Below are 15,561 nucleotides of genomic sequence, written 5' to 3' on the forward strand. Positions count from 1 at the left end.
AATATAAAACCTAATTCAATTATAAAAAAAATCTATTTATATGTAAAATTTCAACTATTAAATCAAAATCTAACTGATAATATCTTATCATTTTACTTTTATATATATCTTTTCTAATTTCACGAGCTGAACTTTTTGACTCAATATTTTAATAAACAAGTTCGAAATTGGCTCATTTATAAAATGAGTCGAACATAAACACGAACCGACCCTAGCTTACTCGTATTCGGCTTGTTGACATCACAGATTTAAGTGCCGTTGCTCGGAGTCGTACCGAAAACTTGCCGGCACGGTACGACACAGTGCATGCTCAGCCATGCCGATGCGTGCCGGTCAAAAAAATTTTTGTGTGCCGACACATAATAGCATGAAATATTTATTTCTTTAGTGACAAAATATTCTTACTATTTATTATGTTTTTTTATCATAGTTTTTGAATTTTATTGAGAAAACTACTTACTAATTTAAAGAATAGAGAATTTTGAACTGTGCTATCGATATGGGGTCTGTATTGTGTCATATTTTATTGGCATGATACGACACGGTGGATATGATCTGTGTCGACGGATATTTAAAACCTTGGTTGACACCCTTTAGATTCTCAACCTCACAAACTCTACATAATTCTCTCTCTCTCTCTCTCTCTCCACTTCATTTCAAACTATACCCCTCACAAGCTCCGCACCACCTAGTACCTACCAGGGTTTCTCGATAAGGTGGGGCCCACTTCAATCTCCCTACATCTTTTTCCCCAATTTTTTTTTGTATTTTTTTTTTTAATTTGCGGTTCATAATCTTTATTTTACTTGTTGATTTGTTGGAGAATTTTGGGAATTTTATTAATTTAAGTCGTAATCGCTACGCCCTGGATGATTCAGTGAGTGAAGTGGTGGAGTAATTAGAGTGGGGAAAAAAAGGTTTTTTTTTTTATTTTAAGGTACTTTTCGCATTAAATGTAGCACTGTGTGCAAATATCGGATTAATTTTGTTATTTTAATGGGTTATTTTAGCAAAAATTTAATCATTTTTATCATGTTCTTAGTGGATTCTAAGCAAATATTCAAAGCAAATTAGTTAGTAAGATTCTTAAAATGTTGAAAATAATTAGAACAATAATTTGTTTATGCTCAAATAGTAAAAAATTAGGTTAAAAGAGATCAGTTTTAGTATCTGCTTTTACATATTTCCAGTAATTTCTCTTCTTTTTTTTTTTTGGTCTACAATTTTTTTTTCATTTCTTATTTGCTTCACATCTTAATTTGGGAATTTTATTACTTTAAGGTGTAATCACTACACCCTAGATGATTCAGTGAGTGAAGTGGAGGAGTAATTAGAGTGGGAAAAAAAGAGGGTTTTTTGATGGTATATTTCGCATTAAATGTAGCACTGTGTGCAAATATAGGATTAATTTGACTATTTTAATGGGTTATTTTAAAAAAAAAATTAATTATTTTGATCATGTGCTTTGTTGATTCTAAGCAAATAAATTGGTTATATATTTGTTAGTGAATTCAAAGCAATTTAGTTAGTAAGATTGTTAAAATGTTGAAAATAATTAAAACAATAATTTGTTAATGCTCAAATAATAAAAATTAGGTAGAAGGAGATTAATTTTAGTATCCACTTTTACACATTTCCCAGAAATTCCTACTTTTTTTTGGTCTAACATATATTTTTTTCCATTTCTTATTTGCTTCATATGTTAATATGTTTTGTAAATTGTTACTATGATTAAAGATAATAAATAATTCAGAGAGCAAATAGATTTCATAGCCTATAATTAATTGGTTTCTGCACAAAATATGAAAATTTATGTGCAAATTAAGTTTGAAGATAATTTTTAGTGACATTTTCTACATAATTTTTTGAAATTTCTTTTTCTCACTTTAATATCTTTGTTTCTTTCTTATTTGCTTCATGTCATAATAATGTTTTGTTACTGCTCAACTTTATATTTCTTATCAAATTCTAAGTAATCCAGGTAGTAACATTTTTGCAAATTACAATGATGGAAATAATAAGCAATTTAGATCGGAAACGACTTCATGTGTATAATTAATGGTCTTTTTCTGCATATTTTTAGGTGTTTTTTCCCCCTCTCTATACAGATTTTTTTACTTCTTGTTTGCTTCATATCTTAATAATATTTTGTATCGCGATCAACAATTCTATTTTGCAGGTTTAGACATTGTGTGGTTTCGTAAAAGTTTCTTCTGTAATTGAGGAGCACTGAATAATTTGAGCGAAAAGCATGAATCCCTACATAGTTGGCATATTTGTACCTGTTATATTATCCTTGATGTTACGAAAGAGGAAGGATAATAAGAAGAGGGGAGTACCGATCGATGTTGGCGGAGAACCTGGATATGCTATTCGTAATTACCGTTTCGCCACTCCCGTGGAGTCGCATTGGGACGGAGTATCCACACTTGCTGAGTTATTTGAGATGTGCTGTACAAGATATGCCCACACGCCTCTGTTCGGATCGAGAAAATTGATTTCGAGGGAGATTGAAGTGAATTCGGAAGGGAAATCATTTGAGAAGCTCCATCTGGGTGATTATGAGTGGTTAAGTTACGGCGAGGCGTTTAATGTAGTGTGTCATTTTGCGTCTGGGTTGGTGCAAATTGGGCACGGAAAGGATGAACGCGTCGCTATTTTTGCCGAAACTCGAGCTGAGTGGCAGATTGCTTTACAGGTAACAGTGGGCAGTGGATGCTAATAAAACTTTAGCTGTTTAGAAAAAGGTTTCCTTGTAAATTATTCGGTTTTTGTTTATTTACAAATGAAAGAATACTTTTCCTCAGAAAACATGAACTAAGATTTTGTAGTATCATTTCTATGGAGATTCTGAAATTTGTTTACTGCCGATGTGACTTATGATCACATTTTTACTACTTTTTCTTTTTTAGTTGCTAATACTTGTATGTCGTTTTTCGTACAATAGGGTTGTTTTAGGCGAAGTATCACGGTTGTCACTGTATATGCTTCTTTGGGGGAGGGAGCTCTTTGCCAGTCATTAAACGAGGTTTGCGCTCCTACCATGTTTAGTATTATTGTATTATATCATAGTGTCGATCCTACAGTTTACATTAATGTATCTTTTAAAACTTTCCCTTCTTGTTTATTACTTTACATTTGAAAGTGATCATTTCATCTTCTGTTATTCGTTTTTCAGCTCTTCGTGGTTTTATTTCTTCTGAAATGCATCATTTAAATGCGAATCCTTCCTTCTGTTGACTCTCCTTATTGGCTATTCAGACTGAGGTTACAACTGTAATTTGCGGACCTAAAGAATTGAAGAAGCTGATTGCTATAAGTGGACAACTCGACACGGTAAAAAGTGTAATATATATGAACGAGGAGGGAGTCTCGTCTGACGTCTCCTCGGCCGAGAAGAACACTAACTGGAAAATCGTACAATTTGAGGAAGTTGTGGAATTAGGAAAGGAAAATCCTGCTGATGCTGATTTGCCTGCCTCAGCTGACATTGCTGTGATCATGTACACTAGTGGCAGCACTGGCGTGCCGAAGGTTCGTTTTAATTCGTTTTAATTTAAGTTAGTTTCTGCATTTGACGATATTTTGTCTAAATTTCGCAAAACATCCCTGAAAATTGGTGACATTTCTACATTTTCCCTCTGAGTAACTAAAAACGTACATTTAACCTCCTCAGTGTTTAGAGCTTGTAACTTAAGTCCATTCGTGTCAGATTCTTCATTTGGGAATTGGGGCGTAGAAATGCGTAATCTTAGAATATGATATGAATACCCATTACACTACTTTTCATGATCGAAAATGATCATATTCTAAGAATTTTCTTTAAATTCTTATTGGCGAATCTGATAGGAAGGGACTAAGAGCTAGTACTCCAAATATGGAGGGGGTTAAATGTAGGCGAATGGCGCTTGTTTATACAAGCCTAACTTGCTTGTTTTTGGCTTCTTGTGATGTAGGGAGTAATGATGACACATCACAATGTGCTAGCTACAATTTCAGCTGTTATGACCATCGTCCCCGACATCGGAAATAATGATGTATACATGGCATACCTGCCATTAGCTCATATACTCGAGCTAGCAGCCGAGGTAAGTTAGAATCATTAGTGCCTTTATGGCTTGGCTCTTAGAACAACTTCTCTACTCTAGAAAGCAGCAGCTGAGTATTCGGCAGACGAAAGGTCTGTAGCTTTTGCTGTGGTGGGATGCTAAATTGAGCCTCTTCCCAGAAGTAAAAGCTCCTACTTTGAAGTTTCTGCTTCTGCTGCAGGCTGTGGGGAATCTTGGGATGGATATTATGAATAAGTTGTTACTGCTTTTTCTTGCAGTGTTATGTAAAAGCACTTTTCCTAGTATTGCTAACCAAATATATGTGTGGCTAACGGTCTTCTGTGCAGGCTGTAATGGCTGCAATCGGAGGCGCTATAGGGTATGGTTCACCTCTGACTCTTAGTGATACATCAAATAAGATAAAAAAGGGAACAAAAGGCGATGCCTCAGTGTTGAGACCCACCCTTATGACTGCTGTGCCTGCCATACTCGACCGTGTTCGTGACGGTGTGCGGAAAAAGGTGGTGATTTTTTCTCTTTTGTCATTTGGATATAGTAGCGTTTTTCTTCAGTGAAGTGTACGGATTGTTTCTGTGCAATTTCAGAACTTTTCACTGAAAGTAGTCTAGTCCTTGATGTTTGCTTCTTTTCACAATTATATCTCTCTAACCCCATCTTGCGGTCCAAAATCTGTGATTCTGTTATGTCAAAATGCGCTGCATGTCACCTTTCTTCTTATGAAATGACCATTTTAACCTATTTCAATGTAAAATAACTTTCTTTTTCAGTCTATAGAGAATGAAGTTAACATGGTAAATCTACAATGCATAAAAAGGGTCATGTGCGGAGCACGTGCTAACATATGTTGCATGGTGAACAGGGTTGCAAAACTGAAACTTTTGAGTCATCGTTGGGCAATTGCTGTCTGAAAAATAGTGTAAGAAGGGACAACGGATTGCTTGCAATCCTGACATCTAAGCTGTTTGTTCGGCAACGAAAAGCCAGTAGACAAGAATAAAAATAAAAAACGGCAATGATGTCAAATGAGGCCTAAATTACTGACTTACTTTAAGTGAAAACTTCGAAGATTACACTACAATAGCATGGAAAATACGAGGACTGCCATACATTTTACCTTTTAAATTCTTTTTTTACTCCTATATATTGACTGCTATTAATTTTCTTCACACTATTTTAGGTAGATGAAAAGGGTGGCATTGCAAAGAAACTATTCGATATCGCTTATAGTCGTCGTTTAGCGGCTATTAATGGAAGCTGGTTTGGTGCATGCGGGCCAGAGAAGCTATTGTGGGATGTTCTCGTCTTCAAAAAGGTTTGTGCTATTTATTTTTTATTTTTTCTTTTTTATCTTTATTGTAGTGCAATATTTATTTTATCTTATTTTAGTTTATTTTGCGACTAAAGGTTCGTGCGATATTGGGGGGTCGCATTCGTTTTGTACTCTCTGGAGGAGCTCCTCTCTCTGGAGATACACAAAGATTCATCAACATATGCCTTGGGTTAGTAAATGATTCCTTTTGAAAAAAAATTTTATTCTATTTTATTTTATTTTATTTTATTTGGCGAAACAGTTCAAAGTTTAAAAGAAAAACAACACAATGTCCTACGCATCACAGAATCATTACCGAAATTGATCTCCAGGAATATAAGTTACTATTTCATTAGGAAAATTTAGTATTACATATCATGAAGTTGAAATGTTCTTAATTAATAATTAGTTCATCTGCATAAGCATATTACCTACAAAATTGCTCCGTTTTAAAGCGCTCACCTAATACAACACCAACTCCCTCGTGTGTTGGATTACTGACAGCATGTATTTTTGTTTCACCGAATATTCATGCTGTCGAATAGGGTAGCAAATTGGAATTTATTAAAAACCACGGGGTAATACCAGTGGCGGATCTAGAAATCTTCTCTCATGAGGTCAATACATAAGGGAGAAAAAATATACAATTTTTTTTAAAAAAAGTAAATTAGTCATTAGGCTAGGGCTACTATGCTCTTATGAGTATAGAGCACTTCGTACTCATAAGTTGTTTTCGATGATGGAGCTTCCGAATCGGCGATTCACTCTGTTAAATATGATCTAGAGTATTTGAAACTTTTAGAAAATAAATTTCGTAATTTTTCGAAGTCATAATAAAGTTCATCAAGCGGGTATAAAATGAACGGCAAAATCGAAAGACGCCTTAAAAATGGATGATCGGATCCTCCAATTTAAGATCGGAATTATTGATCTTTATCTATGTAGTGAATGGAATTTTCTATCAAAAGTTCAACTGATTTCGATTCTTTTACACCGTTAAACTATCAAATATCCCATACCGGCCGTTAAAATTTGTCACTTTTGTGACCTTTTGATCGTAAGGTAATGATGTCGAAAAATTATAAAATTTGATTTCTAGACATTTTAAATGCTCTAGATAACATTTAACAGTGTGGATCGTCGATTCGGAAGCTCTATCATCGAAAACAACTTATGAGTACGAGGGCGATCGTACTCACAAGAGTATAGTAGCCAGACTCTTAGTCATTAATATTGTATAAAAAAATATTATTTTGTTTTAGAATTGTTCTTTACGTGTTTTCATATTCTGAAAATGGTGCATGATAGCCTCATTAGAAACACTGTCAAATACGCAATAATCGTTCATCAATTGATTCAATATGATTAGAAGAGATAAAAAGGAGGAAGATTATGTAGGATAAAGAAGACTAGGGTTTTTTATATTACAATCTTTTTTAACTTTTTGCTACTGCAAAGGAAAAAAAAAAAGAAAAAGGTGTTAGTGGGTTATCCGACCCGCTATAGCTCTTTTATCTAAAACAAAAATTTTGTTGGACCCCACTTGGGGTCAACTTGGACCCCATAGTGGGATCAACTTATGCAAAAAGGGGCAACTAAAAGGCCAAAAAATGCAAGTGGGACCCACTAAATGGGTTTTTTGCAACCATCCCCCATTGAGAAACATATGCATCCGCCACTGGGTAATACCCTGTTTAACGATAAGTCCATATAGTGAAACAGACAGAATTATTTAGTGTGACTTTTTAAACCATAGTATGGCAGAGTGATAATGCGCTAAACCACAAGATACATGCAACATTTTTAACCATAGGGTGGCAAAATGAAGATGCGCTAAACCACAGGGGCGCAAATTGAAATTTACCCTATTTTATAATATATAATTTTGAGGGTCACAGAAAAAACTTCAATTTCACGGCCATTATAATTTGATTGTGGTTTTTTCAGGGATAAATACTAGAATCCCCTTGCATATGTGTGTGTGAAACCCTTGGATCAATACAAAGCTTTTAATTTTAACCTACTTGTATGTCCAGGGCTCCAATAGGGCAAGGATATGGTCTAACGGAAACTTGCGCTGGAGGGACATTTTCGGAATTCGACGACACATCAGTTGGCCGTGTTGGCGCTCCACTTCCTTGTTCATACATCAAGGTACGAAAGAAAATATTTCGCTAGTTTCTTTGACATCGACGATATATTACGATCAAAACGGAAGTAAACGGAGTCATTCACTTCCACGTCAATTATGGAGATAGGACATCTCAATTAATGATCGGCTCCATTAAACATGATTTAGGCTATTCAAACTTTATAGAAACCGAATTTCACAATCTTACGATATGATTTCTCTAGTAATCGAACGGTGTCGAAATCATCTTATACTAGCCATTAAAAATTGTAAATTTTTGAACGACTTGAAAATTGGGCAAATAATATCGAAAAACTATAAAATTTGGAATTTAGAAAGTTGAAATATCGCAGATCCTGTTTAATGGTCTCGATCGAAACGTATAATCATGCCCGTGGGCTCCTAGATTTATTTTTAGGGAAAACTTCAAATACCCCCATTGTGGTTTCACTTTTTTTCACTTTAGTACCCTGTGGTTTAAAGTGTATCAAGTTAGTACCCTGTGGTTTTGCACTTTCTCACTTTAGTACCCTGTGGTTTAATATTTCATTAAGAGAAAAATAAAACTATAGGATACTAACTTGATACAAAAATAAAACCACAGGGTATTAACTTGATACAAAAATAAAACCACAGAGTACTAACTTGATACACTTTAAACCACAGGGTATTAAGTGAGAAAATGCGAAACCACAGGGTACTAACTTGATACACTTTAAACCACAGGATACTAAAATGAAAAAGTACGAAACCACGGGGGGTTTTTTGAAGTTTTCTCTTATTTTTATACATAATAACCTTTCCCTTTTCCTTTTCCTCATTTACCATCTCAATCATCATACGACATCTATGGTTATTAACATGTTTGAGGTGATTTTTGCGTATCAGTTAATTGACTGGCCAGAGGGTGGATATTTAATAACTGATTCGCCGATGCCTCGAGGGGAAATAGTCATCGGGGGACCGAATGTTACTGTGGGCTACTTCAAAAGGGAGGCAAAAACTAAAGAATCCTACAAGGTAACCTACTAGATATATGCGAGTCGCGTAATTTTGGGTCTATTTTTTTGTACATACATGCCTCCTACAAGCATGTAAAATTGTGCAAATAAAGAGTTACACACACAAATCATAACTATACTGAAATTTTTATGCAATTTTCCAAATATATGGAGGTACTTCGCAAATAATTTTTTTCTTTTTTTTAAGACTAATCACAAAGCATTATGTCTTATAAAAAAGGTCGATGAAAGAGGTATGCGGTGGTTTTACACCGGCGATATTGGGCGTTTTCACCCGGACGGTTGCCTCGAGATCATCGATCGTAAAAAGGATATCGTAAAACTCCAACACGGTGAATACGTCTCTCTCGGAAAGGTGTGTATTTTAATTGCATCATTTCAAAAATTTTACAAATAAATGTTCCATTTCATGTATAAGCCCTTATCATAAGTTGGCGAATCATGCATTTCATGATGGAAGGAATTCATATATCTTGTACTTAGTGCTTACGAGTGTGCTTCTTTTATAATTTGTTTTGCAAATTAAAATCGTAATCGCAGGTGGAGGCGGTTTTAATTGGGAGCCCGTACGTCGACAACGTCATGGTGTACGCAGATCCGTTCCACAGCTACTGCGTCGCGCTCGTCGTAGCTGCTCGAAGTGAATTAGAAAACTGGGCTTCGAAGCAAGGAATCAAATATGGCGATTTCTCCGATTTATGTCAAAAACAAGAAGCTGTCGACGAAGTGCTCAGATCATTAGTGAAGGTTTGTATATCCTACTTAATTTTTGTTTAGATGAACATAAATGGAAGTGGCTTTTACATCTATATCCCTGCAAAATTACCTACTTACAATTTTGATCACATAAGCATGGAATATAAGGGTCTTTTGACATGTATGCCCTTGCAAAATTATCTATTTACACATACACCACATTTTAAATTTGAATTTTGTTGTGACCCCTTGAAAGTGTAGTTTCTTACAGAAAATACCCTTATCTTATCTTAAGTCTAAGTACTCATTGAACTAATGGTGTAGTTGCTTTTTGTGTGAATAAGATCTCTAAAGACGTATTATTTCATTAGGAAGGATTGTGAGNTTAAAAGCATAGGAGCTCAATTATATATATATATATATATATATATATAGAGAGAGAGAGAGAGAGAGAGAGAGAGAGAGAGATGAGCTCCTGTGCTTTTAAAAGCACATGAGCTTAATGTGCTTGTGATTTTTTAGCTATTGATCGCCTCAAGATCCATGTAGCACTAGCAAAGGAGAGTTAACTGAACATATCGTTAATAATGGTACACGGATCTTGAGGCGATCCGATAGCTCAAAAGTCACAAGCACAAATGCTCCTGTGCTTTTAAAAGAACGGGAGCTCAACTATATATATATATATATATGAGTAGGACTTGTGTGTCATTAGGAGAATGGAGCCCTCCGTGCTCCTAAATTGTTTTTGATGATTATTCCGAATCGATGACCGATTCTGTTAGACTTGATCTACCATATTTGAAGTATCTAAAAAATAATTTTTGCTATTTTTCGATATCATTTACCTAACGATCGAAAGGGTTCAAAATCAATAATTTTTAATGGTTGATGTGTGCCGTTCGCAAGTTTAACGATATAAAAGTATTCAAATTAGATGGAATTTTGATAGAAAATTTTGTATACTATCTACAACAAGATTAGTATCTCTGATCGAAAATTTTAGTGCTACATTATAATTTTTTGTAAGATTTTTATTTTCTACTGTCTATTTTGAGTCCTTCCGATTATTAGATAAATGATATCGAAAAGCTACGAAATTTGTTTTCTAAATATTTCAAATACGCTAGATCAAGTTTAACAAAGTCGATCGTCGATTTGGAAGTTTTATTATCGAAAATGGCTTAGGAGCACAGAGTAGCACACGAGTCCTACTCTATATATATATATATATATATATATATATATATATATAGTTTATAAATTTTCGGGAGATATGTACAATCAAAATGAAATTATGCCAGTAACAATATGGTGTTTATGTAAATTCAGGTCGCGAAGCAGGCGAATTTGGATAAATTCGAGATTCCGTCGAAGATCAAACTGCTTCATGAGCCATGGACGCCGGAATCCGACCTCGTAACCGCCGCGCTCAAGCTCAAGAGAGAAGTCATCAGAAAAGTGTTCGCCGACGATCTCGCAAGCTTGTATACCTGATTTCAAGGTTTTTTTTTTTGGGGGGGGCTAAATTACAGAAAAACTCCTCGTAAATACCTGTTTTTTCACTTTCCCTCCATAACTTTCAAAAAATCTACTATATTTCAAGTTGTTGCATTAGCTTTCCTCTGTTAGAGTTTTACTACTATTTCGTCCATTTCTTATAATTTATACCGCAAATACCCTTCAAAATGATAGAAATATATTAAAAAATTATTTTTTTTACTTATAAAAAGAAGGAAGGGCAATTTGATCATTTTGTCCTCTCCATTAACGCCATATCCCTCTGAAAATGTTTCTGAAATTATAAGGGAGTAAAATGTAGGTTTTTAAAAGTCAGGGAAGGAAAGTGAAAAAGGAGATATTTATTTACTGAGAGGTCTTCTAGAATTTAGTTTTTTTTTTTTTTGGTTTTCTAGAGTTGAGGAGAACTCTAGGGTTTATAGAGGATTGTAGCTAGATGTATTTGGTCTGTTTATTGGCTTTTTCCTATTTGGGTAAACTTCAAATACCACTCATGTGGTTTCGCACTTTCTCACTTTAGTACCATGTAGTTTAAAATGTATCAAGTTAGTGTCCCGTGGCTTCATTTTTATTTTTTCGTCAGCTTTTTCGTTAATATTTCGTTAAATTATATACAAAAAACTGCATAGATACCCCACCTAGGTTTATCGAATATTTACTTTAGTACCCTTTAATTTTAAGTTTGTCACTAATTTAACAAAAAAAATTAGGAAAAACTTCAAAAAACCTCTATGTGGTTTCGTAGTTTCTCACTTTGCCCCCTTGTGGCTTAAAATGTATCAATTCCCCCCCTGGTTTCTTTTTTCTCTTTTTCTTATCAATTATATATATTTTTTTTCTTAAATCAGTGATAAAGTTAAAATTAAAGGGTACTAAAGTGAATATTTGATAAATCTAGATGGGTATCTGAAGTTTTTTGTATATAATTTAATGAAATATTAACGAAAAAGTTACCGAAAAGATAAAAACGAAACCACGGGAGGGCAATTTGATACATTTTAAACCACAAGAGGCAAAGTGAGAAACTACGAAACCACGGGGGGTTTTTTGAAGTTTTTCTAAAAAATTAATAGAATCGATAATAAAAAGATACAAAAAAAATTACAGGGCACTAAATTAATATATTTTAAACTACAGGGCACTAAAGTGAGAAAGTGTGAAATCACAAAAACGGTATTTGAAGTTTTTTTTTTTTTTTCATGTTTTATTCATGTTGTATTATATATTGCTCACTAGTTTGGAGTTTAATGTTAACCAGAGAATTGCTAAAATCATCTGAGAAATGGTTGGAATGAGCTTTTTGGAAAAGCGCTAATAACTTTTTTTTCTCCAAAATTTAAAAGTTTTTCATAACAATCTCTTGATGCCGTAAGAAGTAAAAACTTGGAGATGATTCTTCTATTTTTAAGATTGAAAAGTTTATTCCCGCTTAAAAAACATAGTTAAACAAAAAAAAAAAAAAAATCAATTTTTTTTTGTCGACATTTCACTTCTATTTCTTAGATGAAGAAGCATTTTGTTATGTTTGTGTTCTCTGAGAGAGATTTTTTATACTATCATGTGCAGAAACTTTTATGCACGGTAACAATCGCGTCGCTCATCAATGGCAAAATTTTATCAGCACTGTTTAATTCGGCATCATCCAATCCAAGTTGTTTTTATCCTCTACTTGTAATATCTAATTTTTTTTAGGTGCTAACTTCAAATATCTCCCTTATGGTTTCGCACTTTCTCACTTTAGTACCATGTGATTTAAAGTATATCAATTTAGTACCTTGTGGTTTCATTTTTCTCTTTTCGTCAGCTTTTCTGTTAACATTTCGTTAAATTATATATAAAAAACTTCAGATACCCATTTAGATTCATCGAATATACACTTTAGTGCTTTTTAATTTTAACTTTGTCACTGATTTAACGAAAGAAAAATTAGCGGAAGGAATAAAAAAAAGAGAAAAATGAGACCACGGGGTAGTAAATTGATAAATTTTAAATCACAGGGCACCAAAGTGAGAAAGTGTGAAACCAACTGGGTGATATTTGAAATTTTTCCAATTTTTAAACTAAAAATTTAAAGAATTTTTGTAAACCCTAAAAATTTTCAATGTAAGATTTATACCCAGCAAAATGTGCACAAGTAGCATTTTTCTTTGTTGTAATTATTATGGAAGGATATAGTAAAACATGTACACCTATGAATTTAGATACAAAATGTGAAAAATAAAAAAAAGTGGTGTTTTTTTAAATTGGCTTTTAAAAGCCCCTTTAAAAATATAGGTTTTGGGATGATTTAATTTAGAATGTTTTTTTCTTGGTAAAAAAATCAAAATAAAAAACCTTAAAAAAATGTGTAGAAATTAAATTGCAAAAAAGACCCCAACCTTTTTCCTGTTTGCAAATGGGCATCTCAGCTTTTACTTTTAGCGATTAGATTTTTTTTTTTTTGAAAACTTTTATTGAATAGTAAAACATTATTATCAAATAGGATAATAAATTAATTTTTCTTAAAAAATTATAGAATAATAATATCCTATTCAACAATAGATTTTTATAGTGAAATAAAAATAATGCTAATTGTGACTTTTTGAATCACGAGGTGGTACGTAAAAATATACTATACTACAGGGTAGTTAAGTGCAATTTCTGAAATTACAGGATAGTAAAGTAACAATACTCTATACCACAGGGGGCACATTAATTTTTACCCAATTAAATACGTACCTCATGATTGGACGGTTGAGATGCGAAGCCGCAAATTGAGAATTTGCGGTGGGGATCGCCTGATACGATGATTCTAGAAAATGGTGGGCCCCACACTCGATCCAGTGAATCTGGGACGTCCATCTCCAAATGGACCGCTAGGGTTAGGTCCGTTAGGAACGTTACAGATCTTTATCAAAGAAAAATGCATGCCTAGTCCCTGTGCTATCCGGATATTACAATACCGTCCCTGTGCTTTCTAATTAAGTCCTGTTACATATTGTTACTTTCTTTTTGGGGTTTATCTAAAAATAAGTTTGGGTAATTTGCATAAAAAATCCACTGGTTTTGCGTTTTTGTAAAAATAAATCACTTTTTAAATTTTTTACGGATTAAATTTAGATTTTTTAGTAAACAGACCGAAACAACCTTATTACTATTTACTATTTCTATCTCCTTTCTCTCCTATTTGTTTTTCTCCTTTCTTTTTGTCCTTTTTTTTACGTTATTTTCTTTTTTTCTCCTTTTTTTTTTTTTCCTCCTCCTCCACATCCGGTCGATGATGCACTCATCTCTCCTATCTCGCACGTCTAGGGATGCAAACAGGACTAATCCAAGGGCGGGAGGGTTTCCCCACCTCCCGCTCCATTTCTTGTCGGAGCGGGACGGATTCGGGATGGGTTATTTTTCATTTTACTTTTGGCTCTCACTTACCGCCCTATTTAAGGCGGATCGGGGTAGAGGCGTATTTTTGGCGGATTTTTGACGAATCGAGACGGATTGAAGGAAGAAAAGGATCTCCTGCTTCTAGCTTCATTTACTTTGCGGATTCGGGGCGGGTTATATATTTTTATATTTTTTTGGGAAAACTTCAAAAATCCCCCCTGTGGTTTCGTAGTTTCTCACTTTGCCCCCCTGTTATTTAAAATATATCAATTTGTCCCCCTGTGGTTTTATTTTTCTCTTTTCTTATCAATTTCATTATTTTTTTTCCTTAAATCAGTAATAAAGTTAAAATTAAAGGGTATGAAAGTGAATATTTGATATGATAAATCTAGATGGGTATCTGAAGTTTTTTGTATATAATTTAACGAAATATTAACGAAAAAGCTACCGAAAAGATAAAAACGAAACCACAGGGGGGCAAAGTGAGAAACTACGAAACCACATGGGGTTTTTTTGAAGTTTTTCCTATTTTTTTATTCCTACTTACTCCCCCATTCAGGGCGGATTGGGGCAGAAGCTCCACCAACCTGAATCCATTTGCATCCCTATGCACATCTTTGCTGAAACTGATAGCAGCGCGGTATCTGATATGGCACAGATCATCGTTTTCTCTCCCTCCTTCTTCTTTACTGCCCCCACATCGACGTCACACTCCTCTCTCCTATCTCGCCCACACCTTCGTCAACGACGGGAAGACACTTTCATCAACGCAGGTGGCAGCGACGCAGGCTCAAATATGATAAAAATTGCAGAGGTGAGGCTATAGCGAAAGGTATGGCAGCAAATGACGATGACAACGCAGGTGCCGTAGGATTTGAAAATAACAGAAAAGAGAGCCCGTCGGGATCGAGATAGCTGCTATAGCAAAGTGCTAAGGAGGGAGCGTAGTAGGAAAAAAAAATACAGAGAGTGGAAGAAGGCCACCATGCGCCACGACCGCTACAGAGAATGCCAAAAAGTAGAAAAAAAGAGAAAAATTGCATTGTTTGAGACTAAATTGCGCTGTATGGTATTTAACTACTTTATCAGAGTATATATAATTTTTTCAAATATAAGTTGACTCTTTTTTTATACTTTATAAGTCGATTCTGCTAATCAAAAATTCTTTTACTCGATAACTTCATATAAAATCTGAGGATACACACATGATTCATAAATTTAAGCTTATATAGGAGCTCAAATTTCAAGCGTTTTAATATAATTTTTTTTATAATTCATTAACTTAGGGACTAAAATGTAATTTAAATACTATAAATGTAAATGAAAAAAATAAAGTGTTTCCATGAAAACTACATGTATCAAGACGTAATATCGGGATAATACAGGGACCGGCCCTACAATTTTACCCTCGTTTTCTCTTCCCCCTCCTCTCTCTCTCTCTCTCTCTCT

At 34.2% G+C, this 15,561-nt stretch overlaps 1 protein-coding gene across 3 annotated transcripts; it reads left to right on the forward strand.

The window, feature by feature from the left end:
* Positions 623 to 10,759, forward strand: LOC109725509 (long chain acyl-CoA synthetase 9, chloroplastic-like). 3 transcript variants are annotated; one of them, XM_020254718.1, is made up of 13 exons: positions 623 to 716; positions 2,180 to 2,698; positions 2,948 to 3,028; positions 3,262 to 3,534; positions 3,957 to 4,088; positions 4,397 to 4,570; positions 5,248 to 5,382; positions 5,475 to 5,569; positions 7,416 to 7,533; positions 8,399 to 8,530; positions 8,753 to 8,887; positions 9,073 to 9,279; positions 10,561 to 10,759. In XM_020254718.1, exons 2-13 carry the CDS (start codon positions 2,252 to 2,254, stop codon positions 10,723 to 10,725), a joined length of 2,094 nt encoding a protein of 697 aa, XP_020110307.1. In that variant the 5' UTR covers positions 623 to 716; positions 2,180 to 2,251; the 3' UTR covers positions 10,726 to 10,759. The 3 variants fall into 3 exon arrangements, with proteins under 3 accessions (XP_020110307.1, XP_020110308.1, XP_020110309.1); XM_020254719.1 differs by lacking the exon at positions 623 to 716 and adding an exon at positions 780 to 917; XM_020254720.1 differs by lacking the exon at positions 623 to 716 and adding an exon at positions 854 to 877.

Source organism: Ananas comosus, linkage group 20 (genome assembly GCF_001540865.1).
Source record: "Ananas comosus cultivar F153 linkage group 20, ASM154086v1, whole genome shotgun sequence".
Classification (NCBI taxonomy): Eukaryota; Viridiplantae; Streptophyta; class Magnoliopsida; order Poales; family Bromeliaceae; genus Ananas; species Ananas comosus.

Coding starts and splice junctions, on each gene's coding strand:
- LOC109725509 (XM_020254718.1), top strand. CDS start 2,252: ATGAATCCCTACATAGTTGGCATATTTGTACCTGTTATATTATCCTTG. Junction 5,383..5,474: donor ATGTTCTCGTCTTCAAAAAG/GTTTGTGCTATT, acceptor TTGCGACTAAAG/GTTCGTGCGATATTGGGGGG. Junction 9,280..10,560: donor TGCTCAGATCATTAGTGAAG/GTTTGTATATCC, acceptor ATGTAAATTCAG/GTCGCGAAGCAGGCGAATTT.